At 50.6% G+C, this 27830-nt stretch overlaps 1 protein-coding gene across 6 annotated transcripts; it reads right to left on the bottom strand.

Moving 5' to 3' along the window:
* Positions 1 to 26879, bottom strand: MIER2 (MIER family member 2). Of its 6 annotated transcripts, XM_070415563.1 has the most exons (14): positions 26850 to 26879; positions 19489 to 19579; positions 17918 to 18057; positions 13831 to 13956; positions 13086 to 13209; positions 12489 to 12580; positions 11974 to 12043; positions 6572 to 6723; positions 5897 to 5978; positions 5721 to 5815; positions 3728 to 3852; positions 3480 to 3607; positions 1411 to 1840; positions 1 to 1010 (listed from the first exon to the last, which is right to left on the bottom strand). In XM_070415563.1, exons 1-14 carry the CDS (start codon positions 26856 to 26858, stop codon positions 989 to 991), a joined length of 1686 nt encoding a protein of 561 aa, XP_070271664.1. In that variant the 5' UTR covers positions 26859 to 26879; the 3' UTR covers positions 1 to 988. The 6 variants fall into 6 exon arrangements, with proteins under 6 accessions (XP_070271664.1, XP_070271665.1, XP_070271666.1 ...); XM_070415564.1 differs by lacking the exon at positions 26850 to 26879 and having other exon boundaries at positions 19433 to 19496; XM_070415565.1 differs by lacking the exons at positions 19489 to 19579; positions 26850 to 26879 and adding an exon at positions 18977 to 19007.
* Between the last annotated feature and the right edge of the window lie 951 nt (positions 26880 to 27830).

The raw sequence follows: 27830 nt of genomic DNA on the forward strand, positions 1-27830 counted from the left end.
GGGGCTTCAAATAAAGTTTAATAAATAAAACAGCAAGAGATTCAAGGCAGTTTTCACTTCACAGTGTGGTCCTTGGTGGGGTGACAGGGAAGGTTGAGTCCAACTCTGCAGATGGGCTCGAGCCAAAACTCTCCTGATGACACCCAAGGGCTGGGGGTGCTGCCCTGCCCCCCCGGAGGACCCCACTCCAATTTGTAAACAGAAACATAAATAAAAAGAGGGAGGTGGGGGAAGAAACGGACCAGGACCCCAAACCATCTTGCTGGGGAGCTTCAACAGAAATATGACCCGCAGGGTCAGAAAAACAGGCTGGAGCCTGGCCCCTCGGCATTGCAGGCAACAGGGGGTGTCAGTCACCTGTCTCTTGGAACCCAGGAGGCTGCTGAGAAGCCCTGGGGCAGATAGAGAGGAGGCAGGTGGGCGTAAAGTGCGGCTTTTCCTGAAGTGGACAGAGTGGGTGAGGTCAAAGGTGGGGCGGGGCCAACGTCGAGGTATATGGCTCTGTGCCCCGTGGGGTTTGGCACCGAGTAGCAGCTGCCCACTGACCCCTGGGCTGGGGCAGCCCATGGCCCTGCCAGGTGCGGTGAGACAGAGCCAAGCAGGTGCTGGGGGGCTTCCTGGGCAGAGGCTGCTGGTGGGGGGGCGGCGTCCTGCCCTGTCTCCCCATCTCCCTGACGGGCAGGGATGCCTTTCTTTGCCTCTGCTGGCCAGAGGGGGCCGGGCCCTCTGCACCCAGCTGCCCAACAGGTCCCACGGAGGCAGCCTGCAGCCAGGCAGTGGTGCCAGGTGCCGAGGGTGCCGGGCTGTGTGGCGAGGGGCAGGGCTGATAGCCCTGCCACTGCTCACCCTAGTCCTTGAAGTGTTCTGAAGCAGAGATGGCGTTACCCGAGGCCCACGAGGAAAAGGGTCGGGAAGACTGACAGAGGCAGGACCCACAGTGGCCCCAAGTCCAGTCTAGGCCACACACACACCTGCCTGTGGCCAGGAATCAACAGGTCATCACGTTACAGCTGCAGTGAGGGGAGAGACCGAGAGAGAGACCAAGAAAGGGTCAGTCCAGTCCCACAGACTGCACGGCTTGAGCGCTGTGGGCAAAACACGTGGCTCCCAACCTTGCCCCCGCCAGCAGACCGTGTTTTCACATGTGCCTGGGGAGAGCTGGTGGTTGGGGCAGGGGTGGGAGGAGACTAGCACTGGCCCCATTTGTACCTTTTTGGGTTTTGAACCATATGAATGTTATTACCTAGTCAAAAAAATAAATTAAGCCAAATTAAAAGAAGAGAATAAAACTAAAGAAACAAACAGCCTGCTCCATGGGCCACACCACCCTCGGACCCTCAGGGCAGACCCCTCCCGCTCTCCTCAGTTCAGCCTGAGGCTGGGGGCCCCTAGGGTGGGGGCTGCACTCACTGTGACAGGGGCTCCGAGTGCAGCCCAGGGCCCGGGCACGCTGGGTGGGCAGCCAGGAAAGGATTCACATCCCCAATGCCAATGAGTCCAAACTCAGTGACGGACAAGGCCACCTGTGCAGGGGCCACAGCTTCCTCGGGCTCTCCATCCATATCCACGTGGCTGGAGACCTGGGGCAGCTCCTCAGGAAGGGCCTCTGGCAGGGCCAAGTCCACAGCCAGTCTCGAGCTGGTGCTGGGCTCTGGAGCAGCTGCAGCGGAGGGGCAGAAGGCCGGCTCGGCCAGGGCTGGGGGCTGCTGGGGCACGGGCACAGTTGGCGGGGTGTCCAGTTGCTGGAACAGACAGGGCCCTTGCTCCAAGGATGGGAGGCTGTTGGAGCCTTCCTCGGGTTCACCAACACTGCCAGTCATGCCGTCCATGCTCAGCGGCTCTAGAAGGGGAGAACACGGCTGAGGCCAGGCCCCAGCAGCAGCCACGCCCAGCCCTCCCAGGATCCACAACCATCCTGGCTAAGGTGCATTAGCTTAAAAATCACACTTTTTGCCCTCAGGATGCAACCTATGCAGGCTCCAGCCAAATCTCTGCCAGGGAAAGCAAAGCCTATAGACCCCCGTCACTGATGTCTTCACACAAATACATGAAATACACATGACCACAAAAGAAACCAGTTAGCCGAAACCGGTTTGGCTCAGTGGATAGAGCGTTGGCCTGCAGACTGAAAGGTCCCAGGTTCGATTCCGGTCAAGGGCATGTACCTGGGTTGCGGGCACATCCCCAGTAGGAGGTGTGCAGGAGGCAGCTGATCGATGTTTCTCTCTCATTGATGTTTCTAACTCTCTATCTCTCTCCCTTTCTCTCTGTAAAAAATCAATAAAATATATTTTAAAAAAAAGAAACCAGTTATACTAAACTGTACCCAGGCTAAGGCCCTGCCTTGGAAGGTTGTGACTCCTGTTTTTCAAACAGAACAGAACACAACAGATTCAAAACAACAACACAATGCTTGAGCACACTGCCAAGTCAAGGTAAACGTGCAATTTGTGAGCTCTGTACACAGGGGCGTGACAGGCAACGCCGGGATGGGTAGACGTGGATGCCCTCCCAGACAAATATGGGACCAACCAGATTCTGGAACCAGGGGACAATCTAAACCCGAGCCCAGTAGACTTAGAGAGAAAAGGTCCTTGTCCTTCCCTGTGTTCACCTTCAGAAACTGAAGTTACTAACTGGGCCTTGTCTTGCTCTGGTGTAGCCCTGGGCCCAGGATGCTGGGAGGGCTCAGATATCCCAAACCTCCCACATGCGGCTCAGGCTAAGCAACCCTCACCTGAGGCCCAGAAAGAAGCTCCCTGACCTGGGACTCAGGGAGGAATCTCCAACCTGGAACCCAGAAAGGAGCCCCCTCAACCTGGGGCTCAGAGAGAAGCCCCCCAACCACCTGGCACCGAGAGAGGAGCCCTCCCCACTAAGGGCCCAGAGAGAACCATCCCCAACCTGGGACCTGGAAAGGAGCCCCCTAACCAGGGGCCCAGAGAAGAGCCCCCCCACCCACAATCACTCGGTGCCCAGAGAACAGCCCCCGACCTGGGACCAGAAATTAGCCTCCTCAACCACCCAGGGCCTGGAGAAAAGCCCCCCAACATGAGGCCAAGAAGGAGCCCACCCAACCACCAGAGACCCAGAGAGGAGCCCTCTGACCTGGAGTCGGAAAGGAGCCCCCTCAACCATCGGGGATGCAGAGAGAAGACCTCAAACCTGGGGCCCAGAAAGGAGAGCCCCAATCACCTAGACCAGAGAGGAGCCCCTGCAACTACCTGGGGTCCAGAGAGGAGTCCCACATCCCAGCCCAACCACCTGGGGCCGAGAGGAGACCCTACTTTGGGCTGCAGGGCACACACAGTTCTCCATATGGGAAACCAACAAGCTCCTATGACAACGCACATGTGTGACACCTCATGGGGTGAAGTGACAATGGTTCCCAGACACCTGGTCCTTAGTGTTCACTGGCACAGGTCAGAGTGCGTTACAAGGGTGCTCCCCCAAAGGTAGGGGCCCACCCACATTCTTACCAATGTGCATCCGTGCCAGGGGGTCCTGCTCAGGGCTTAGGCCATCAGCGGCAGGGGGCAGGGGCGGTGAGGAGCGGGGACGGGCGAGGCCATCGGGGTCACTGCCATCTAGGTCCTGGTCTGTATCCCTGTGGAAAGATGGCACCATGGGGGACTGCAAACAGACAGCTGCCTCAGGTGGGAGGTGTTCCCTGGGACTCCCAGTCGTCCCCTGACCCCAGGTCCTGCTGGAAGCCCGCCACACATACGTAGTTCCTGATGGGCCGTACTTCCTCCGGCCCAGCCGCGTCTGCTGGGAGAAGTAGTCATAGCGCTCAGACTTCTTCCACAGGTAGTAGTATTCCACACACTCGCCCACAGACCTTGTACGCACCTGAGGGACAGTGTGGTGTCATCTGGGCCCCACACGCCCAGCTCCCTCCGCTTCCCAGGGCAGCGGGAACAGGTTACAGCAACCAGCGCTCTCAAAGACCTGCCACACCCCCAGTGTCCTCTGAACCCACCTCCAGCCCCCATCTAAGGCTCACAGGCCACCCCTGTGTCCAGGGCTCATCCCTTTGCCTTGAACATGGCACCTCAATCTCAGAGAGCTCCACCACCTGCTGACACGGGACCCCATTCTTCTTCACTCTGGGTCCATGTGTCCAGTGTCCGCTTCCCTTTCCTCAGACCTCGCCAAGCTCCCAAAAGTGTCCACCTCATCCCCTGCTCATCGCAGGCCCAGGAGAGGGGGAAAACGAGCCCTCGTGCAGACACCAGGGACAGAGACTCTACCCAGAAAGGACAACATGCAACCTGGCCAAGCTTGCTTTTCCTATGGAACATCACTAACACCCCAAAGGAGAGCTGTCTATGAGCACATGAAATGCCATTAAAGGACACATTGGGGCTTCATAAACCTCGACTCAGGTCACATACACAGCACCCTAGAAAGATAAGGGACAGTCCAGCATGGAGCTGGATGCCACCTGGCAAAACCTCTTGGGGCATCCTCACTTTGGATGAGCCCCACAGCAAGGCCAGGGCTGTTACAGGTACATGTGAGAAACCTGCTGGTCCCCAGGATGAGGGATAGACAACAGAGCCCAGGGAGGCCTGGGAACCAGGGGGGCAGGCAGGGCACACACGAGCTGTCCCCTCTTCCCAATGACACCCTTGTGCATCAGGGGGCCTGACTGATAGTGAGAGCGTCACAGCCTCCGTGGGGCCAGGGTAGGTGCAAACTTAAAACGTGTGTGGTAACCATGGGGCAGGCATGTGGAAGGCGATGCATGTGAAGTTTTGCTCACAGAAGCAGCCTCGGTTGCAGTGGAAATGCAGGGAACAGCGCACTGCATCAGGCCACCCAGGAGCTGATCTGCCTAGAGAATCTAGTGCCACCTGAAACGACACTGGGCAGGCCAGCTGAGCATCCTCTGTCCCAGCATAGATGTCTCACTTACTCCAACCTCCCAAGAGAGGACAGAGGCCCCGAATGTGAGCTAGGTTTCAGCCAGGCCCTGCGTCTCCACGAGCTGTGTCACCATGAATAGGAGGAAGGGGCCAGGGCTGCTTCCCTAGAAGGGCAAAAACCCACTAGGAGATGGGTGAGGAGAGAGAGCCATGGCAAGACGAAGGGAAATTCAGACTCTGAGACAGTGTCATAGGAGCATATCCAGCCAGAATCCAGGGAGAGGGACCTACGTCTAGGAAGGACATGGGGACTCAGGTCCAGGGGAAGAAAAGTAGCTCAGGTCTAAGAAAAACAGGTGGACTCAGGTCCAGGGGAGGGCAGGGCCTTGGTACTCAGCAGCCCCTCTGGTCATGAGCATTTGTCACAGGTGGCAGGAGAGACCTATTTCCTTGGTTCGATCAAACTAAGAGACCCTTGTTCCCTATGGCTGGAGGCTGAGAGTGGGGTCCAGGCTGGCAGTCAGTACAGCAGCACAGGCTCTGGGCACAGGTGGCGGAGCTCTCTGAGACTGAGATGCCATCATATTCATTTCCCATATTGGAGCCTTCTTTGGGGGAAGGAAGTGCCCTGACAGAGGAGACCAGAATATGAGAGCAGGCATGTAGGAGTGAGAGGCGGACACCAGGGCTTTCGCCCTCAGCTCAGAGGAGCCTCAAGAGCCTGGTAAAGGGAGTCACAACCTCATGCTGTGGGGTGTAGGGTGCCATGTGCCCAGGCTCCCAGGTTCTTTCCAGCCCCAAGGAGGCCATGGTGCAGCCCAATGGGAGCGGGATGGGCTGTGTCCTCACCTTGTTGGCCTGGATTAGGTGGAAGTTTTTCCCGTGCACGCGGAAGCCATGCTCAAAGTTCCTACACTCCTCCTCACTCCAAGCACAGAGCCCATCTACAACCAGGAGGAGGCAGTGGCGTCAGCAGTGCCCAGACCAGGACAGCTAGTAAGGGTGGGGGTGGGCAGGGCACTCACCTCGGATCACCTTCACGTTAAACCGCAGTCTCCGCAGAGCCTCCTCCACATTGAAACTGCATTTCACCAGCTCATACAGCGCCTGGGGAAGGGAAAGCCTCGTCCCACCTGCTCACCAGCAGCAACAGCAGGAGCATTTACCCCACCATTGGGGCAGGCATATGGGGGCATTCACACCACCATCAGGGTGAGGATATTGGGGTTTACCCTACCATCAGAGAGGGGAAATAAGGGCAATCATGCACCATCAGGGCAGGCATATAGGGGTACACACACCATTTGGACAGGAGTATTGGGGGGGGATTTAATTCATCATCCAGGTGGTTATATGGGGGTGTTCACCCCACCATCAGCTGTGGATATGGGGAGTGTTTATAACACCATCAGGGAAGTGATATGGGGGTGTTCAAATGACAATCAAGATGGATATACTGGGGCATTTACCCCATCAGGGCAGGGATGTTTGAGGAATATATATACATTATCATCAGGGCAGGGATATCCAGGGTGTTCACACCATCAGGGTAGGGATAATGAGGGCATTCACATCACTACTGGGGTGGGGCTATCAGAGCGCATTTACCTCACCATCAAGGTGGGAGCATGCAGGGGGAATTTACACCACCACCGGGACAAGGATATGGGGGTGTTCACACCACCCAGCATGCTGCCTACCTGCTCACTATCTTTCACCATTTCTCCCTCTGGGAGCTGAGACCCAGTCGTCTCGTGCCATCTCCGCTTGACTGCCCGGTACAGGAACTCCTCCACCTCCCTCTCAGGGAGGATGTTGGGGTCCCACAACAGCTGGTCATCATTCTCATAAACTGTTTAGAGGGAGTGCCAGGGTCAGCAGTGGGCACAAATTCCATGCCCACACCTCGAAGAGTACACACTCCCTCCCCACAGCATCCACCAGGTTGGCTGTCACAGCACCTCCAAAGGACAGTTGCTAATTTAATTTGTATGTCCGGTTCTTGTGACCTGGGCCCATCCCTTACACACCCCTCCAGGCCAGAGGTGGTCAGGGGAACAACAAAAGGTGGAAGCTGTGGGAGGCCAACTGGGTGCTTCCCAGCTGGGAAATCCAAGGCAGCCTCCTGGAGGAGGCAGGAGATAGTGTGGGTTGAGGAAGGGGGGACTTCTGAGCATGGCCTTAGGGGAGGGAGTTGTAGGTAACGGGTCAGGGAGGGTAAAGCCATTTGCACAGTTTGCAAGTCTTGAACAACAGAATCCCAAGGAAGCTGAGGGAAGAGCCTGGACTCAATGGCAGTGAGAACTTGGGTCCCAGTGGTCTCGCTTAGGCAACAACCACTCTAACCACTGCATCCTACAAGCCACATTTGAGTGTACTTTGCCCAGGGAAGGGGAGTCCTGTCCCATGCAGGCAGTGGGTGGCAACCTCTAGCTGGGGAGGGACCCGATGGGGAGACAGAAGGGAGATCTCAGGGCTGAGTCTGGAAAGACCCCAGTGCCAGCACTTCTTAATTAACTAGGGAAGAGTCACAGGGACCACAAACCAAACTGCCCAGTACAGTGGCCAGAAAGTGAAAAACACACTAAGAAAAATGGCTCCTGTGTTGGAATGTCTCTGGTTGGGAAATTGACTGGGAACCAACAACTCCTGGGTTGGTGCTGAGAACCACAGAAGCTGTGACCTCTCCCAATGCAAGAGCCCCTCCATATTGATTCAAGTCCCAGCCTGGCCAGGGTGGTTGGCCCAAGAGGACCACAGGCCACTCTCTGGAAAAAATAAAATAACATCATCCTGCAACCTTAGCCCTCCACCTGCCTAGCATGTGAATGTGAGAGAAAATCCATGGAGCATAAGTAAATCCACAAATGGCTGGAAATCAGAGTTAGCAGACAGGACTTTAAAGAATCACATGGACTTTCCAGGACTGGAAAATACAATCTGTGAGTTTACGAACCCACTGATCAGCTCTAATAGCAGCTTGGACAGAGCAGAAGACATGATCAATTAAATCGAAAGAATTCAATAAAAATTAAAGAGAAGGAATTAAACTGAATTTGAAGAGAACATAGTTAGGGGATGAAGAAGACAGTCATATGTATAATTGAGTCATGGAAGACATGGACAAAAAATGGGACAGAAGAAAATCTGAAGAGACAATGGCCAAGAATTCTCCGAAACTGATGCATGACACCAAACTCCAGATCACAAAAAGTCGGGACAAAGTCAAAGAAAACCACATCTGGGCTCATCTGGTAAAAATGCTAGAAGACAAAAGAAAATGTAATCAACCTGCAGGGAAACAATGAACAAGGTTTCCAACACAAACAGTAAGACAGACATCTGACTTACACAGAAACAACAGATACCAAAGACAATGAACAAAACGGTTCACAAGTGAGAAGAAAAAGCTGGCAAATCTAGAAAGCTAGACTCATGACAATACTCTTCAAAAGTGAAATCAGCCCAACAGTGTGGCTCAGCGGTTGCGCATTGACCCATGAACCAAGAGGTCACTGCACTGGTTCAATTCCCGGTCAGAGCACATGCCCAACTTTCGGGCTCTATCCCCAGTAGGGGGCGTGCAGGAAACATTGATGTTTCTCTCATCGATGTTTCTATCGCTATATCCCTCTCTCTTCCTTTCTCTTTAAAATCAATAAAAACATATTTTTTAAAAAGTGAAATCAAGATTAAGACTTTCCAGATAAACAAAAGCTGAAAGAATTCATCAACATCATAAGAAATATTAAAGAGCAAGTTCTTTAGGTAGAAGGAAATTATCCCAAATGGAAGCTGGAGGGAGTGAACAGTACTATCCAGGCAGTTGTGAATAAGTGTAAGGAACATCAGGCATGAAAACCACAACGTTGTCGCTGTGGCACATGCAGAAGCAGCAGCTGCACAACGGGCAGGACAGATGAGGGGATTAGAATGCACTTATTTAAAGCAGCAATTTTCAACCTTTCTCATCTCATGGTGCACAGAAACTAGTTACTAAAATTCTGCAGCACACCAAAAAATATATGTTTTGCCAATCTGACTAAAATAAAGTATACTGTATAATTGTGATTTATTCACACCAGACAGCTATTATTTGTGTTGGCTGTTGCCATTTTTTTATTTGACAATGTAAGGGAAATGAGGTCAGTGCCCCTGACTAAATAGTCAAGTATTGATGTTTTAAAAATTCTTGCAGCATAAGGTAGGATAATCACTGAAAAGGTAATATAAAAATGAAAACTTATCATATCAAAGAGGAGGAAAAAATAGAATAAAACTACTTGACTAATCAAAAAGAAGACAAAAAAAATAAAGGGGGGGGGGAACAGATGGAACAAAGAAAAAACACACAGAAGATGGTAACTTATCCCAATTATTTTCACAATTGCATGAAAAACAGTCCAAAATGTAACTGGACTACATACTCTCTATTAAAAGGCAAGAGAGAATCAAACTGGATTAAAAAAAAAATTAGATCCAAAAATATGCCATACACTTCAAATATAAAAACAGAAAGCAGCATTTACAAAATAGACAAATACTGGCCATAAAACAAGGCTCACCTCATTTCAAAGGACTGAAATCACAGAGTATGTTCATTGGACTTCTACTAGAAATCAGTAACAGTAGGATAACTAGGAATTCCCCAATGTTTGGAAATTAAACAGAATGCTTTTAAAATACCCCTGAGTGGGAGAAGTTATCACAATGTGAACTACAGAATAACAAACTAAAATGAAATAAACTATGAGGGAAGAAATACAGATAAAAATAAAAATGAATTAAGTAGCCATCAGACAACAGAGGAAAATCCTGGTAAAGGGCAATAAAAGTAACAAACTCCTAGTAAGACTGATCAAGGGGGACTGAAAAGGAGAAAATGCAAAATACCAATATCAGGACTCAAAAAGGGGACATCACTATAGATCCTACAGACATTAAGAAGATAGGATATTACAATCTTTTTTATAATAAAGTTAATAACTTACTAGTGGGATAAATGCCTCAAAAATGCAACATATCAAAACAAACAAAAACTCTAGATAGAGCTATATTATTAAATATATTGAATTTGTAACTAAAAATCTTCTTCCACAAACATGAAACTAAAGTAAAACCCAGGCCCAGACAGCTGCACTGAGGAATTCTTCCAAACATATAAAGAAGAAATAGTAACAATCTCACACAAATTCTCCCTGATGTTAGTAAAAGGCACTTCCAGCATACCTGACCCCAAAGCCTACCAAGGACAAACACAAAATAAAATGACAGGCAGTGTCACGGCAACAGACAAGCTAATTTACAAACTTACATGAACAGGCAACAATACTTCATAGCTAGACCTGCATCACCCCAATGTGGAAGCAGAAACACAGAAACAGCGCACACACCACCAACAGTTAGTTTTCGACACAGGCACCACTTCGATTCAGTGGAGGAAAAATTACCTTTTCAATATGTGGTGCCAGAGCAACTGAATATTCATATGGGGAGTAAAATGGACCCAGAATCCAACCTCCAATCATAAAACAAAAATCAAATTAAGTCAATAAAGGAGACTCTCTGCCAGACCTTCGGAGACTCCCTCAACAGCACACACAGTGGCTAAAATCCTGACGGGAAGCTGGACTCTGGGAGAAAACGTGCAGTGCACAGCGCCCACACAGGACCTGCATCCAGAACGCAGGAGGAGCCCCGCAAATAAGAAAGAGGAAGACAACCCATTTAAAAATGGGAAAGGCCTGGAGCAGGCTCTTCGCATGAGACAGTAGACCAAGTATTACTCATCAGAGAAATGCAAATGAAAGCTACCAAGAGACATGACTCAACCCACCCAAAGGGCTAAAAGCAACAAGAAAGATACTATCAAGTGTTGATGAGGACGTGGAGCACTGGAGACGCGCATGCTGCAGGTAGAACCTCCTAAGCAGTATCCACAGACCTAATGTAGGCCCCCATATGCCCCCTCAGTCATCTATCCAGGAATGAGTGTGTCCACTAAGACACACCTGAGGATGTTCATAACCACAGCTGCAGACAACCACAGGATCAGCCAATAGGAGAAGAGCTGACCAATGTAGTACATCCATACAGGGAACATGACACACAAGATGCACATGCCACACACATGGACCTAACCTCACAGTGTAACATGAGTGAGAGGCCAGCTCCCATCCCCACAGTACCAAAGACCTGTTCCCTGTAGGCAAGCTTGGGGGTCAGAGCAAGGGCAAAACATACTCCACGGCTAGGCTCCAGACCAGGGTTGGCACAGCTCTGGCCCCTCTAAGGGTGTGGCTAAGGTGTGTACAAGTGCGTTTCTCTGGGGGAGGGTCCCAGGTGTGGTCAGATGCAGAGATTCACTTGCAGTGTCCCCTGTGACCCAGCTTAACTTCACCTTCCTGTCTGCCATCCTTTGCCCAAACTGCCTTCAACAAAGCAAGCACATCACATCACACCCATATCCCAGCCTCTGCCCTGGGAGGCCTTACCCTTTACTAAGGGTCTCTGTCTCCCTTGTCTGTCCCACCCTACCTCCAATCCTGGCTGCTGAATTATCTAGAAAAGCCTCCTGAAAAAAGAGTGCCAGTCCCGAGCCTGTAGAGGCTGTGGGGCAAGAAAAACAAGACTCAGTAGGTAAATGACTTCACATCCGGTTTTCTTCACCTATAAATGGAGGCAACAATTCCTACCTTAAAAAACAAAAGCCTCTACAGACAGACATACAAATATCAAGTCCAAGTTAGGGAGTACCCTGAAAGACAAGGCAGGACAGAGGGACACTGGTTTCTGGAGGATACTGAGACAGGACACAGACAAGGTAAAGGAGGCCTGTGGGCTAAGTGGGGAAGAGCCTGAGTGCCCAGAGGAAAGTGCAAGGCCCTGGGCAGGAGGCAAGTCTCCCTTACTTCCTCCTGCCCACTGAGCGAGCACTCTGCAAACCTGCTGCCATAGCTGGCACAGGGCAGGCACCTGAGCCAGCCTGAGCCCTCAGAGGATTTGGGAACTAAGTCTGACTGGATGTGCAAGTTCCTTCTTGACTGGAGTGGGGTTTTCATCTTCTTTTCCCCGTCCCCACCATGATCCAGGCCCCACTTACTCTTCTCACCATGGCGGTTCAAGTGCAGGTTGCTGAGGTCGGCTTGGAACTGAGGCCCAACCATGATCTCCTGCAAAGGCAAAGACCCAGGAGAGTCAGGGCAGGTGGGAGGCCCAGCCACTTTTCAGAGCCCAGGGCTGTGTTGGTCCATGCAATCTTTCCACAGATGCCAAGTCCTATGGTCTGAGAATGGGAGGCAGAGACCTGGGTGTGTGTGGGTGTGTGAGTGACCATGTGTCTCCATCTACTTGTCCATCTGTCCAGTATAGCCAGTCATGTATCAAGGGGATGAGGTCCAAGGACCCAGGTGTCCTGATGCCCAGCTCAGAGAACTCAGGACAGGACCTTGGGGCCACATCCCCAGGCCAGCCAAAGCCACAGCAGCACGGGCTCAAGGTCCCAACACCATGGCCAAGTCCCAGAGCAGCCCACTTCTCAGAGACTGTGCATTTCGCTTCACCCCAGGACCAGGCAGAGACCCATGCTGAAGGTACTGCAGGGTCAGGGCCACGTACCTTCTTACATTTGTTGGCAGGAAGAGGGTCCTCCTCAGTGTCAGATGAGGTGGAAGAACCCAGCTCTTTCTCTGTGCCAGTCAGGAAGCGGGCTTTGGGAAAGGGGATGCAGGTGAGACACATCTGTGGCACTGGGTAGCTCCCCAGCTAGTGGATCCCAGGTCTTCCCTGCTGCAGCCTCCACCCCTCTCTCCATCCACTTGACCCCCACACCATGCCACTCCTGAGAAGAGGCATGTCCCAAGCCCTGACCAGGTGACAGGTGCGCAATGGGCAAAGGTGTGGGGATTTGCTAACTGCCAGCTGTGAGCCCCCAGCACCTCGTGCTGCTGGGACACTGCCCCCACATCTGACAGGCCTTTTGATTCCAAAAGCTATAGGAATCAACACATTCCCTCCTGTAAACTACAGCCCGTCAGTCTCGGCTCACTGGCCAGGGAGACGAAAACCCCAGAGACTCAGATAGAGACAGGGCACCCCAGAGGCACCACACATCTGCGTCTGAGTTATTTCCCCAGAGTAGCCCAGAGCCCCCCGTCTGCATCACTAGAGCCTTGCTCGCCCCAGCCCAAGCGGAGGAGCAGGCAGGACACCTACGTCCACTCTGGCTAGGGAAAAGGTCAGAAGCCTCGTGGGAGGTAACAGATGGGGTGAGATCATCGGCCGAGGACTGTGTCTCTTCCTCTTCTTCCCCTGAAAGCAAATCCTTCGCTATTTGTTCCTTTTAACAAAAAGTAAAGAACATTTTTGCAGTTTGTTTCAACAATCTTAAGATAACACTAATAACAACAACGGTGACACTAACTTGATGGTCCTCCCTCTGGGAACAGCAAGGGCTCACGTGGGGCTGCTCTTCCCACTTTGCAGATGAGACTAGGGGCCAGGGCAGGGCAGCCAGGGGGCCAGCATGGATGCTTGTGTCCCTGAGCCCAGACCCTGCAGTCCAGAAAGGGATACCACCTATGCCTGCCTTGGGACGGTTAGAGCCCCAGCCACTGCTCTCTCCTTGTGCATTTGTTTTTCAGCTTTGGTAATAAAGCCCTCCTCCTGGCAACACCCCTGACCTGTGAGGACTGGAGAGTCAGGACCTCACTCATTCTCTTCCCTCCCAGCTGCGTGCCTCCAGCCCAGTCTCCACTCTGCCCCTCTTTGGCCAGTGCTCAGAGTCTTTTCATCTCAGCTCCCTCTCTGTGGCCACTCTAACCCTGAATGCACCAGCTATAACCCTGGGGAGCAAGAGTCCCCTCTAAGAAGTAATCTAGGCCTCGCACTTCTTTTCTGAGGCCTTCGTGCCTGCCCTCCCTAAATCTTCCCACAAGTTCCAGGAAGAGACCCCACTCACCTTGTCCAGGGTCATGTCTGGGAGGGTGGCTGTGGCATCGCTGCCCTCACTCTCCCGCTCCGAGATGGGGCCTGATGTCTCATAGCCATAGAGGGCAAGCAGCTCATCAAGGGGCATGTCACTGCTCTGAGGGGGAATAGGGCTCTGTCAGGAGGGGCTGTTCTAGGCGTTCGGCTTCCCCTCCTCCTGTCTGAGCCCCTTCAGCCACCACAACCAGGGCCAATTTGTCACATTCTGGCAACTCACCCCAGGCAGACCCCAGATCCAGACCTTTACCCAAGGACTCCCTTACAACCCCCAGGATAGCACAGATAAGACACCAGAGCCCAGAGAGGTCAGGTATGTGCTCCAGGTCACCAGCCTTAAAGGGTGGAGCCAGGACTGGCCTCTCAGTCCACACTGCACTGCCCAGAAAAGTTCCCTGCTCAAAAGCGTTCAGACTTGATTCCAGGAAAGCAAGGATGGCATGCTATCTGGAAATCTATCAGAACTCATGACATCAATAAGTCAGGAGGGCAAAGACATATAAATGTCTGGACAAATATGGAAAATGCATCTGGTAAAATCCAACATCCACCTGATTTTATAAAGCACTCAGTACACTAAGTAAAGAGATAGATGCCCAATCAGTGTGACAGAGGTGCTGTCAGCCCTCATTGGGCAACAATGCACAGCCAGAACAACCCCATCACAGTCAGAACAGAAAGGCAGGATTGGGAACACCAGAACTACTCACACTGTTTTCTTTTTCTTTTCTTTAAATCCTCAGCTAAGAATATACTTTTCATTGCTTTTTCGGAGAGAGTGGAAGAGAGGGAGGAAGAGAAAGAGAGGTAGGGAGAGACATCGATGTGAGAGACACATTGACTGGTTGCCTCCACACATGCCCCGACTGGGGCCTGGGATCAAACCTGCAACCCAGGTACATGACCAGGAATCGAACCTGCGACCCTTTGGTCCATGGGTCGATGCTCTAACCACTGAACTCACCAGCCAGGGCATACTCAAAGCCCATCCAATAGAAAAGAAACAAAAATAAGACATTCATTTATTTACTAGAGGCCTGGTGCACGAAATTCATGCACTTGGAGGGGTCCCTCAACCCGGCCTGTGCAGTCCGGGAGCCCTCAGGGGATGTCCAACTGCCTAAGCCGGCAGTCAGACAACCTTAGTGCTGCCAAAGAGGCAGGAGAGGCTCCCACCACCGCCACTGCGCTCGCCTGCCATGAGCCCAGCTTCTGGCTGAGCAGCACTCCCCCATGGGAGCCCACTGACCACCAGGGGGCAGCTCCTGTGTTGAGCATCTGCCCCCTGGTGGTCAGTGCATGTCATATCAACCAGTCGTTCTGCTATTTGGTTGATTTGCATATTAGCCTTTTATTATATAGGATTTTTGTTTTTTTAATCCTCACCGAGGATATTTTTCTATTGATTTTTAGAGTGGAAGAGCGAGGGAAAGTGAGAGAAACATCGATGTGAGAGAAACACATTGATTGGTTGCCTCCTGGATGAACCCTGACCAGGGTCTGGACAGGGGAGGAGCCTGCAACCAAAGTACATGCCCTTGACCAGAATCAAACCCGGGAGCCTTCGGTCTGCAGGCCGACACTCTATCCACTAAGCCAAACCAGCTAGGGCCAGAAATAAGACATTTAATTATTAGAAAGAAAGAAACAAAAACTATTACCACCTTCCTCTCCAGTATTGGTTTCAAATGGTTTCTCACCCTCCTGTAAATCTCTACTCCTTCTGACCACACTCTGTCCTGACCCCAGGGGTCACTGTCAGCCTCCAGCCTCCTGAGCATTCCTTCTCATTCTTTCTGGGGGTCAACATCTGCCACCCCTACCAACTTCTGCCCTGCTCTTGTGCTAGGACTTCCATTGCTGTGGAAGACCACCCAGCTCCCTCCCAGCCCTTCCTCTAAACCAAGTTCTTGTATGACGCAGCACAGTTTCTAATTATGCATTGGTTGGAGGGGTTCACACAGTGGCCCAAAGATGCCCAGGTTCCCTGGGACCTTCACAACACTATTATGCCAATACTTCCATCACTTGTGCTGATGGAGCAGTCAATGGTCCGTGGACAGCATCCTGCAGTGGAGGCAGGAGCACAAAGTGTGTGAGTCGCCAATGCATGTTCCTTACTGCCACCCACTCAGTTTTAAAAAGATGCTAGTTTCAATTACGAATATCCCGTGGTTCAGTGGTTAGAGCGTTGGTCCGAGCACTGAAGGGTCACAGGTTTGATTCCTGGTCAAGGGCATGTACCTGGGTTGCAGGTTCAATCCCCGGTCCCAGTTGGGCCACATGCAGGAGGCAATCAATTGATGTCTCTCTCACATGAGTGTTTTTCTCTGTCTCTCTCTTTCCCTTCCCGCCTTGCACTCTCTCTAAAAAAAAAAAAACAATGGGTTAGGATTAAAAAAAAAAAAATGGCGGGCAGACAACAGTCTGTCACCTGGTACCAGGCAGACATCATCTCAGACACAAACTAAGTGGAAGGCTACTTCCAAAGAAATGACTGCTGTGATTGCTGTGAGAGTAAAATGAGCTTTTAAGCAAAAAATTCTAATTTGAGGAAACATGGATCTGACAATGTGAACTTGATAATTACCACAGCCTCTGGTAATAGGTAATACGAAATGAAAGGGTTTCTGCTTTTAACTTCGTTTTTAAGAAAATCTAGACCTAAGTATTTAGCTAATAGCTGATTTAGGTATAAGAGTTCTGAGAAATTTTAAATTTATGTTGAACTTTTTTTTTTCTTTTTTGAAGAGAAGACATTTGTTTTGGTTATAAGAGCAAATTGGCACCAAGTGATCCATGACACCAAGCTAAACAAATGCCCGATGGTTAGTCCTTAAAAAAAAATTCCCAATACTTAAAGACATCTCATAAAATCAGTACTGGTACTGTTATGGACTAAATGTTTGTGTTTGCTCACCCCATTCATATGTTGGGTCCCTAATCCCCAACCTGACTGACTATATTTGGAGATGGGCCTTTATGGGAATACTTAAAGTTAAACGGGATCATGAGTGTGGGACCCTGACTTCTGATCTGATAGGCAAACTCTCTCCCCTCCATGTGAGGACCTGGTAAGAACAGTGTCTGCACACCAGGAAGGGCCTCCCCACAAACAGTCCTGTAAGACCTTGGTCTGGGACTTCTGGCCTGCAGAACTATGAGAAAATAAATGTCTGGTGTTTAAGCCCCCAGGTCTCTGGTATTAACAAATGTATGTTTTTAGATTTTATATTGTAAACTGTCAACATGTGGAAGATCTACTTGTTAGAAAGCCAGGGTTTTGCAAACATGTCACCAGTGCAGAGATGACAAGGTTACACCTGGGTTAAGATCCAGACCAAGTTCAAGATTATTGGATTGTGACATAACCAAGTTCAGGAAGCTCGCTAGATATGGATACAGAATCTACTTTGCAATCACCCTTTACAAAATGACTAGTTGCTGAATTTTGGTCCAGCATCAAAAAATAACCATAACTTCTGAAAGGTTGTTAAATTCTCCACCCTTTTTTCATGATCATCTGCATGAGGTCAGCTTCACACTTCAACCAGAACACATCACAACAGACACATCTGCCAGGACAGCAGCTGGATTCTCTTACACTGTTCCTGCATTCAGAGATTTACAAAAATGTAAAACTATTCCACTCTTCCTTGATTTTATTTTTGTTTTGGAAAAGTTATTTTTTCATTTTCATAAAAATCTGTTATTTCTATTAACAATGGGCTTACTGCATCATCAAAGTTGCTTGAGATCCTCAATAATTTTTAAGAGGGTGGGGAGTTCTGAGGCCAAAAAGTTTGAGAATGGTATGTTTAATGTCCAGCCACCCCACTACTCTATAACCCTAGAGCCCCTTGAAGGCAAGACAAGCTGCCCTGTCCCTTGTGACCTCGGCTTCTAGCACAGGGCCTGCAGCTTTGCAAACAAATGTGCAAGTAGAACTTGTCAATGCAGAATCTGAGCAGCTTGCAGACCAATTCACCCAAAAGAAACTGTGGAGTTTGCCCAGTAGGGCTCCACCCACATGGGGTACAGGGCTCAGCTGAGCCGAGTACCTGGGAAATGAAGTCCTTGTCCAGCTCCTCAGGCTGTGCTGGGCGTCTTGTGGTCCCTTCGCACTCCTCCCGGATGCCGTAGTTCTGCGAGAGGATCTCTGCAAGGTTGAATTGCTGGTCTGCAGAGCCCATTGACACACCTATAGAGGGACACCACCTGCATCAGCTCCTCACCCCACCCATCTCCATCATCGCACTGAGACTGAAGATGGCTGAGGTAGAAAAAGCAACAGTGGCCCAACTGCCACCAGGGACAAAGCCCACAGTGGGGGGCCAGTGCACATGTGTGTACATGCATATATGAAAGGCCATGCCTGTGCATACATGTGCATCAATGCAGCTGTGTTAGGCTGTACATGTGCATTTATACACATGCACGCATGTGTGTAGGCACATGTGCCTGCATGTGTGCTCCTGGTGGGGCTGTGTGCATGCAGCTGTGTATACCTACATGCATGACATGTGCTCATCTGAATGCAGTGTGTGGATGTGTGTGCACAAGTACGTGTAAGGCTATATGTGTGCATGTATACGTGTGTGCATTATGAGGCTGTGTGCATATGTGAGGCTGTGTGTGTGCGTGTGTGTGTGTGTCTGTGCGTCTGTGTCTATACATGCATGTAGTCAGCAATGTCAGTCTACAATGTGGGAACTTCCAACAGAAGGACTTCTGACAAGAGCACACCTGGCTAACTGCACACAAATTCTAGGCATTTTAGGGATGTGTTTTCCTGACCACAGATGCTTGCAAGGGTCTGGGGAGAGAGCAAGTGGACAAGGAAGAGATGAGCCCCAGATGAGTCAGCATCAATAGAGCACAGGGACCCAACAAAGCTGGCTCCACACCTGGTTCCTGGTACCTGCAAGGCTTGGGCAAGGCCTTCAGCACAGGAAACACAAGGGTGACGCTGTACACCCACTTCTGGGAGTCATTGCAGGCACAGTACAGGGAGAATGCCAATGAATAGCATGCAATAGGCCCAACAAATGCCAGTCCCTTCTTCTCCCTCTTCACCACAGCAGTGTCCCATGCACGGCCCAATGGGTGGTAGATGTTACCAGATTTTGAGTTTTCCCAAAAGAGCCAGGATGTGTCCACTGCTATCTCTCCATGATTGGTCTTCAGTAAGTTGAATTTTACAAACAAAATAACGAAGTCTCAATCAACCCAAGTCATGGAGCCATGAAGGCCAAGGCTGGTCCTCCAAGTGAGTCCAAAGCACATAGCAGCAGTAGGAGGAGTACAGGGGCTAGGCGGGTGGGGGCAGGTGGCCAGCTCAGGGAAGGTGCAGGGCACCCAAGGGTGGTGCCCACTCAGCACCCATTCTACCTCCCTCAGCCCCTCCATTTTCCTTCAGCCATGACACAGGCGCTCTGATCCTCCCCTGGGTAGCCTGGCCCCCAATATATAGAATAGGAAACAGAGTCCTGGCCACTCTGTCTGTACCCCTGTCCCTGGACTCCGTCTGCACACTGTCTCTGTCTTGCCAGGCTGAGCAAGGTTCTGTCTCTTACAATGACAGTGGCCCTGGTGGCCCCGAGCAGGAGCAAGGTAGGGGCAAAGGAGGCACCTGCTGTTGTCGGTAATCCGGGCTCCCTGGGGCACAAACTGTGAGTAAGGCAGGAGACCACTTGAGGGCTCTGCCTCTCCAGCGAGGAGGCCTGCAAAGAAAGAGAAACAGGGTTAGTTCAACCAGCCTAGAACCCACCAAAAGCAAGCCTGGCTCTCTGAGTGACCTCATCTAGACTCTGGGGGTTAACACATGCGAGCTGCTTCCAGGAGCTGAGGAGGGAACACTGATAGTGGAACTAGGCATGCAGCCGCTAGAAGTTACTCCCCTGCTCCTAAGTCAAGCACACAGAGGCTGCACTGAAGTAGGCTTATACAGCAGCTCTAAACATCAGAACCTCAATGTCCTCATCTCCAAGTGGGAAAACAACACCCACAGGGGACTGTGAGGAGCCTGACACAGCCAGTAGCTAATAGTGGTTATCACCCACCCAGGACACAGGGACCAGGTAACCTAGGCCCACACACAGTCCTATTGCACACACCCAATAGGCATTCACTGACAGCCATGCCCATTACACAAGGGTCCCAGCCTTCAAAAGGCAAAATAGTCACTTTTAGGACACCTGGAAATTCCTCCAAAAGTAAGCATAGAGTTATCAAATGACCCAGCATTTAATTCTACTCCCAGTACTTACCCAAGAAGACTAAAAACATGCATCCATACTAAACACACATGTTCACACATTAGCATGATTCACAAAGGCCAAAAGATAAAGCAACCCAAAAGTCCTACAGCATACGAATGGATAAACAAGATGTTGTCTATACACACACTGGAATATGACTCAGCCATGAAAAGAAGTGAAACATTAATAGATAAACCTTGAAAACACAAAAGGTGATACAGTATGTGATTCCATTTATGTGAAATGTCCAGAACAAGCAAACCCAGAGACAGAAAGTGGATTCATGGTTGCCCGGGACTGGAGAGGGGGTAGGGTGACTGCTAATGGGGTTGGGCATCCTTTTGGGGCGATGAAAATGTCCCAGAACTAGACAGAGGTGACAGTTTTAAAACTTTATGAGCATATTATAAACCACCAGATTACACATTTTAAATGGGTATATTTTGTGGTATAATAAAAACCTCAAATTTTTTTAAAAGGTCAACAAACTAGGGAAAGAATGGAAACTACTCATAAAGAACCCCCTGATGAAATCCAATAAGACCCCTTCGTGGTGAAAGGCACAAGACAGGAATGCCCGCCTTCACCATGTCTGTTCAAAGTAGCACTGGAGGTTCTAGTCGGGGCAAGAAAATGGAATAAAAGGAATCCAAAATGGAAAGCAAAAAGTAAAGCTATTTCTTTTTGCAGACAAAATAATCTTGCATAGAAGGTACTAAGAATCCACTAAAAACTTATCTGAACTAATAAATAAGTACAGCAAGGTAGCAGATTACAAGATCAATATATAAAAATCAATTTTATTCCCATATATTAACAATTAACAAGCCAAAAATAAAATTAAGAAAACAATTTCATTTACAACAGCCTCAACAGGAATAAAATACTTAGGAATAAATTTAGCAAAAGAAGTTAGAAACTTATACTCTAAAAAGTGCAAAACATGTTGAAAGAAATTAAAGAGCTAAATAAGTGGAAAGACAACTTATATTCATGGCTCAGAAGACTTAATACGGTTAAGTTGTCAATATTCCCCAGCTGATCTACAGATTCAATGTGGTGCCTATCAGAATCTCAGCTGGCTTTTACCTGTCTACTGACAAACAGATTCCAAAAATAGTATGCAAACTCCAGGGGCCCAGAGTAGCCAAAACAATCTTGAAAGAGAACACTCCTGATTTCAAAATTACTACAAAGCTACAGCAATCAGAACAATGTGGTACTGGCATAAGGCTGGGCATTTAAATCAAAGGAATAGAAATGAGAATCCAAAAATAAACCCACATATTTACAATCAATTGAATTTTTACAAAGGTGACAAAACAATTCAATGGGGAATGAACAGCCTTTTCAACAATGATGCTAGGACAACTAGGATGTTCACATGCAAAAGAACAGAAATGAACACCTATCTTACACCATATACAAAAATTAACTCAAAATAGGTCGAAGACCTTAAAGATGAGAGCTAAAGCTATCAAACTCTTAGAAAGAAACACAGGGATAAATCTTTGTTACATTGGACTAGGCAACGGTTTCTGAGATAAGACACCAAAAGCACAAGCAACAAAAGAAAAAAATTGATAAACTGGACTTCATAAAAATAAAAGGCTTTTGTGCTTCAAAGGACATTATCAAGAAAGTGAAAAGACAGCTCACAGAATGGGAAAAGATACTTGTAAATCATATAGCTGAAAAAGGACTTGCATCTAGAATATATAAAGAATTCTTACAATGCATTAATAACAAGATAACCTATTTTAAAATGGGTTAAGGGTCTGAAAAGACATTTCTCCAGAGATGCACAAATGGCCAGCCAATAAGCATGTGAAAAAATATTCAACATCAGGGGAAATCAAATAAAAAACACAGTAAGATACCACTTCATAACCACAGAATGACTATGACTAAAAAGACAGAACAAGTTGTGTCAGGAAGAATGCAGACCATTGAGGAGGGAATGTAAAATGGAGCAGCCACTTTGGGAAACAATCTACAGTTCCTCCAAAAGTTTACCACAGTGTTAACTGGCAATTTCACTCCCAGGGGTTCAGAGTATGCCACCCCAAAATACACCACTCTGGCATAAGGATTATTTCAAACAGAAGACAACTGAGAAAACCAGACACAGGATGAGCTGAAAGCAGAACATAAACTCCTGTGAGGGTGCCCCCCAAACCAGGAAGAGAGCCCCCTCATCACTGGGGACAAGATGGCACCAAGAGAGAATCTGCACACAAAGACCTTACTAACTCGCCTGAATTTCCACTAGTTCCCCCATGTTTACCTTCCCACAACTTGATGCCCTTAGAAACTCAGTCCTTTTCCTTTGTCGTCACTCCTCTAAGATTTACTGTTCTTTTGTTCAGATGCTACTGAAGCCCAACTCCTCACCACCCCAGTTACCCATCACCTAGTTCTCCCGTGTGATGGGCACTACTTGTTTCACTCTTATTAGTTAGGCTGCCTTTCGCCAGTTTAAATCACAGGAACCCCAAGGAGAACCTAGGAGAGTAAAGGGACAAAGTTAGGTTCCTCCTCCCCTGTGATATCCAAGAGAAAACTGTACATCTATCTACACTGAAACTTGCATATAAACATTCATAGCAGGATTTCTCACACCAGCCAAAGGTGGAAAGAACCCTATGTCCATCCGCTGATGAACAGAAATACCAAACAAAACAATAAAATATTACTCAGCCAGGAAAAGGAACGAGGCACTGACACTTGCTACCACATATGGACCTTGAACACATGGAGGTCATGTGACATGTCCAGAAGAGGCAATCCACAGAGACAGAGAGTGGGTTCATGGGTGCCAGGGACGGGGGAGGAGGATGGGGAGTGACAAGCAAGGAATACAAGGCTTCTTTTGGGGCAATGAAAATGTTTTAAAATCAATTCATGATAGTTGCACAATTCTTTGAACCACTAAAAACTACTGGATTGTACACATTAAAACAAGTATATCATACATCAATAAAGCAGTTTGCAAAAAGAAAAAAGGAAAAAGATTAGAATATTTACCAAGATAAAGTTTTAAAATTTAGAAAAAAAAGTTTAGAAAGAATTTCCAAATATCTATCAATATTCCCAAGTCAAGAAACACCCCCCTCAAAGTGAAAGTTTCTCGTCCCTGCTTTGACCTGGCCTCCCACACACACACACACACACACACACACACACACACTGCTCCTTTTGCCAAGATGGAAAAAGAAAGAGGATGGGTAGGTGGCTAAGGGCATTCTGGGTAAAAACAGTGGAGGGGGGGAGAAGGAAGAAAGACAGCATTCCAGAGACTTAGTCCCCAACAAGAGGGGGCCGCATAACCTGGTGTCCAGGCCAGGTCTTTTGCGCACGAAGGAGGTGCAAGCTCATCAGCAGGAAGACTGCCCTGTCTGGAGGGGGACAGCCTTGACTCCTCAGGCCCCTTCTTCCAGGGCTGCAGCTAATTGCTACTTAGCCCCTCCCAGTTTAACCCCCAGGGACATTGTGGCAGATCCAATTCTCCAAGCTGGTGCACCCCACACGCTCTTCCCACGTGATGCTAATATGCTTGCCTCCCTTCAAGAGGTGGGGTTCTGCACCCCCTCGCTGTCCGCAGGGGTGGGCCTGTGACTTTGGTGGGAGGGGTGCTATGTGGCTTTTTAGGTTAGGCGGTAAAATGCAACTCAGATTCCACCTGGTACCTTCTGAGACAGTCACTGTTGGAACCCAGCTGCCATGCTGTGAGGAAGCCCAAGCCACACAGGCCACAAGTAGGTGGCCTGCACCAGCAGCCACACCTGAGCAAGGAAGCTTTCCTTCCAGCCCAGCCATCACCTGACTCCAACCACATGACTAACTCTGAATGAAAACTGCCTAGCTGAGCCCAGTCAACCCTCAGGACTATGAAACATAATAATAAAATGATTGTTAGAAAAACTCAGTTTCCAAGTGGCTCATTTCACAGCAATAGTTAAATGAAACATCCTTCACCCACACCAGCAAAGGTGGTCGGTCCCACTGGGCAGCACTGCACTGCTCCATTAGACCAGCGTTTACTGAGTGCTTCCTCTGGGCCAGGAAAGGCAGTAGGCAATGGGTGCATGGAGGTCAATCCAGAAACAGGTTCTGCCCATCTCCACCCACATGAGTTCCTAGTCTAGTTGGTGACACAGATACAAACAAGTGGATATACACAGTATTAAAGGAGAAAACAGGGTGGGGGCCTGCACAGCTGGGATCAGGGAAAGCCCCCGAGGGCATTTCTAGGCAGGGCCTGTGGAGCACGGGAACAGCACTGTGGTAGCCGAGTCCCTCCAGGTGCAGAGTACACAAGAAAAAGGAAGGAGCCAGGGGGTTGGTGTGGGTGACAGAGATCTGTGGGGACCACACCACCAGGCGGAGACCACAGGGAGGGGATAACGAAAGCCATGGGGGTGTTTAAGCACAAGACAATGACCATGTACTGTACTTAGGTATGAGGAAAGCGGTCGAAGCACCATCTACTCTCAAGCACTGCCTGTCCTCTCACAGTGCTGACAGGGTACTGATGGCTACTTTAGAGATGACAAAAAGCAGTGAATCCTGATCAAGTGCTTACTGCTAGGTAACACATCACCATTTTCATCGGTTACATAGCTGGTTATCAGTGATTTTATGAGGCTCAGCTTCTCTGTGCAAGCCCCTGCGCCCAGACCTCATGTAACCTCTTGCTCTCGGCTCTTCCCATTTCAGAGATTAGGAAATCATGGCTGAGACGTTCAGTAACCTGCCCCAAGTCACAAAGAATAAGAGGCTCCAGAGCCACAAGTCTCCTAGGCAGAGGCTGGCCCTGGCTCACCATGTCTGACATTTGCACACTTGTTTCTTTATTGACCAGCAGCCCCTAAGGCCCGTTAGGACCGTCACTGTTGGGTTTCTACTCACAACCAGGCCCTCAGGGCCTCCCACAGAGCCAGGCATATAGGGGACCCCACATGTAGGCTTTCTCCAAGGAAACCAACTCAAATTCACTCAAAGGGGCACCTCCCCAAACTGTCAACAGGGGTAACAGGAGCACCCAGGGCAGCTGGCTGCTGTGAGGGTTCCAGAGCCTCAACATTGGGCAAGGCAAAGTCAACAGCCAAACCCAGCAGCAATCCAGGCAGGCTGGCTGGGGAATCTGTCCTTCCATCCATGACACACAGCAATCTTCCAGGCCAAGAGTGCTGCCCCAATGACACCTGGTGCCCAGGAAGACCACCACCCATGCCCCTGAGCCAAGAGCACAGACACACACACATACATACATACATACATATACACACACACACACACACACACACTCTCAACCACCCGCTTCCCTCCAAACGGTAAGGCCAGCCACTGCCCCCATGAGGCCTGTTTCCCTAAATGCCCCTTAAGAAAGGAGGATTAACTCTCTAAGACCCCTTTGGATTCAGGCACCCAGCACAAGGCCACAACTGGCTGGAGAGGCCTAGCCTTGCACCCAATTGCCCACACCCTCTTTGGCACCAATGCAGAGCCTGTTGCTGCCCCTGAGAAAGTCCCTGGTGGGAAAGAATGGCCATCCCTGCCCTCCACAACACCTGCCCATGTTCTGCTAAGATGTGGGGCCATGACCAGGCCGAATATCCCGAGAAACTGCTGCACCTCATCGGGTGAGTACCTTCCTCCCTGTTGGCCTCAGTGGCACCACCCACCCATTCGGTGAGGACCACTTGCAGAGTCTGTGGACCTGTCTGGCAGGGGCCTTAACTGCTGCATCCCCAGAAGGAATCACCATGCACTAAAAGTCACATTTACTGAGCCCCTAGCAGGTGCATTACCTCATTTCATCCTCACTAGTGTCCTAGACGGTGAGAGCAGGTCCACACTGTCTTACTCAATATTCCCAAGTCAAGAAACCCCCCAAAAGTGAAAGTTTTTTGACCTGGCAAGAAGCTCTTAGGTGTCGTTCTTTATCCCAGACAGCCTAGGTGAGTTTGGTCAAGCATCACAGTTCCAAACTCCTCAGACAGATCCATAAACCGGAAAAGCTCGGAATTCCAAATCCTATCAGGCCTCAAGGATTTGGGGTAAGGGTCTTGGGCCTGCTTTCCCGGACGGAGAGAAGAGGCTCCTAGAAGTAACTTCGAGTCTCCGGGAAAGGCTGGTCTAACTCTACCCGCCCTCAAGAAACCTATGCATCCCACCCCACCCCGCGTGCCGAGTTCGAATCCCGCCCGGCATCTGGCGGGAGGGCGACTCGGCGGTGCCCCGCACCTGGGCGCTCGAGAGCGGGATGCGGCGCTGGGTCCCAAGCAGGGTCTGGGCGGGGAGAGCGCGACCGCGCGACCAGAGAGTGCTCTGCAAAGTTGGTCAAGGCAGGGGAGGGGCGGCACGCGCACCGCCGGGCCAGCGGAGGGAGGGGAGACCCCGGCGCACCTCCCACGCCCCCGTCGGGCGCCCCCTCCTCGCCCCCTCCCCACTCCGCAGCCCCCGCCAGCGCCACGGCTCCTGCACATGCGCACTGCAGCCCGCGATGTGGCAGCCGGGGAAGGGGGGGCAAGGGCCGGGGGCGGCTATCGACGGAGCCCCGCGCCCCTCGGGTCCCAACGGACGCAGCGCCCTGGGTAACGCCTCCCATCCTCAGAGCCGGGGGCGGGGCGGGTCTCCGCGCCCAGGGCCCCGACGTGGCTGAGGTCCGGCGGCGGGGAGCACGGGTGCGCGGAGGTGGGGGGCCGGCTCCCCCGGCCCGCTCACTCACCTCCGCCATGGCCGTGTGTGCGCGGGAGGCGGTGGCCGCACCGGGATCCCCGGATACGGAGCCGCGGGCTCATTGGCTGCGGCGCCTTGGAAGGCGGGGCCTGATGGGGGCGTGGCCTGTGAGGGCGGGGCGCGGGCGGGGCGTAGTAGGTGCGCGGACGGGGTTGCGCGGAATGTGTGCGGGGGCGGGGCGGGCTCGGGAAGCGAGGGTTTGGGGTCTCGGCCTCGGCGTGGGACGTGGAGGATGCTGTTAATAAAAACATTGATTCCTGATAACAACACCTGTGTCGGGAGCTTTGGTCCTAGTTGCCCCTGCCAATAGCTTCGCTAAATACTGTAAGTACCCGGGTGTTACAGGTGAGGAAACTGAGGCCTAGAATGATGGGGCACCCAATGCACAAGTGGTAATGCCAGGACCGACGTCGGTAGCCTGGTTCTGGAACTTTCCCCAGTTTTTCATCAGTGATGGTCCATCCCGTGTTCCGAAGAACCGATCGGGGAGCTTGCGAGATGCACCGTCGGGCGAGTTTTAGCGGGCACTGCGACCCTGTCTATACCAAGGAGCGCGAGTGCCGACTGAGGATGGAGAGGTGGATTCACACCCTTGACCGGCCGTTCGGCTCTGAATTCATCATGGACCGTCTGCAGGTTCTGAACCTGTGGTGGGCGCTGGGGGGGAGCGTGGGTGCCAGGGGCTGGGGACCCGGTCCTGGCAGTCCTGGGTTCGCTACATTTTAAATTTCAGACTTACAGGTGCTGTGAGCATCGGACAGGTGGTTTATGGAGAGCGAGAGAGGACGGGGCAGTGAGTAGGCGGAGGCGTCCGGCGGGACTCAGGTGGTGGCCGGGAGCAGACACGTGGAGCGAGCTGGGAAGGTACAGCCACGAGGTCCCTGATGGCAGGCAGGCGGGAAGGGCATGAAGCTCGGCCAAGATGTCTTGCACAAATGAGTGGTTGGTAGTTCCTAGGACGTAGCTGGAT

The sequence above is a fragment of the Myotis yumanensis genome, unplaced genomic scaffold (assembly GCF_028538775.1).
Source record: "Myotis yumanensis isolate MYYU_CA2020_CCGP unplaced genomic scaffold, mMyoYum1.0.hap1 SCAF_5, whole genome shotgun sequence".
Classification (NCBI taxonomy): Eukaryota; Metazoa; Chordata; class Mammalia; order Chiroptera; family Vespertilionidae; genus Myotis; species Myotis yumanensis.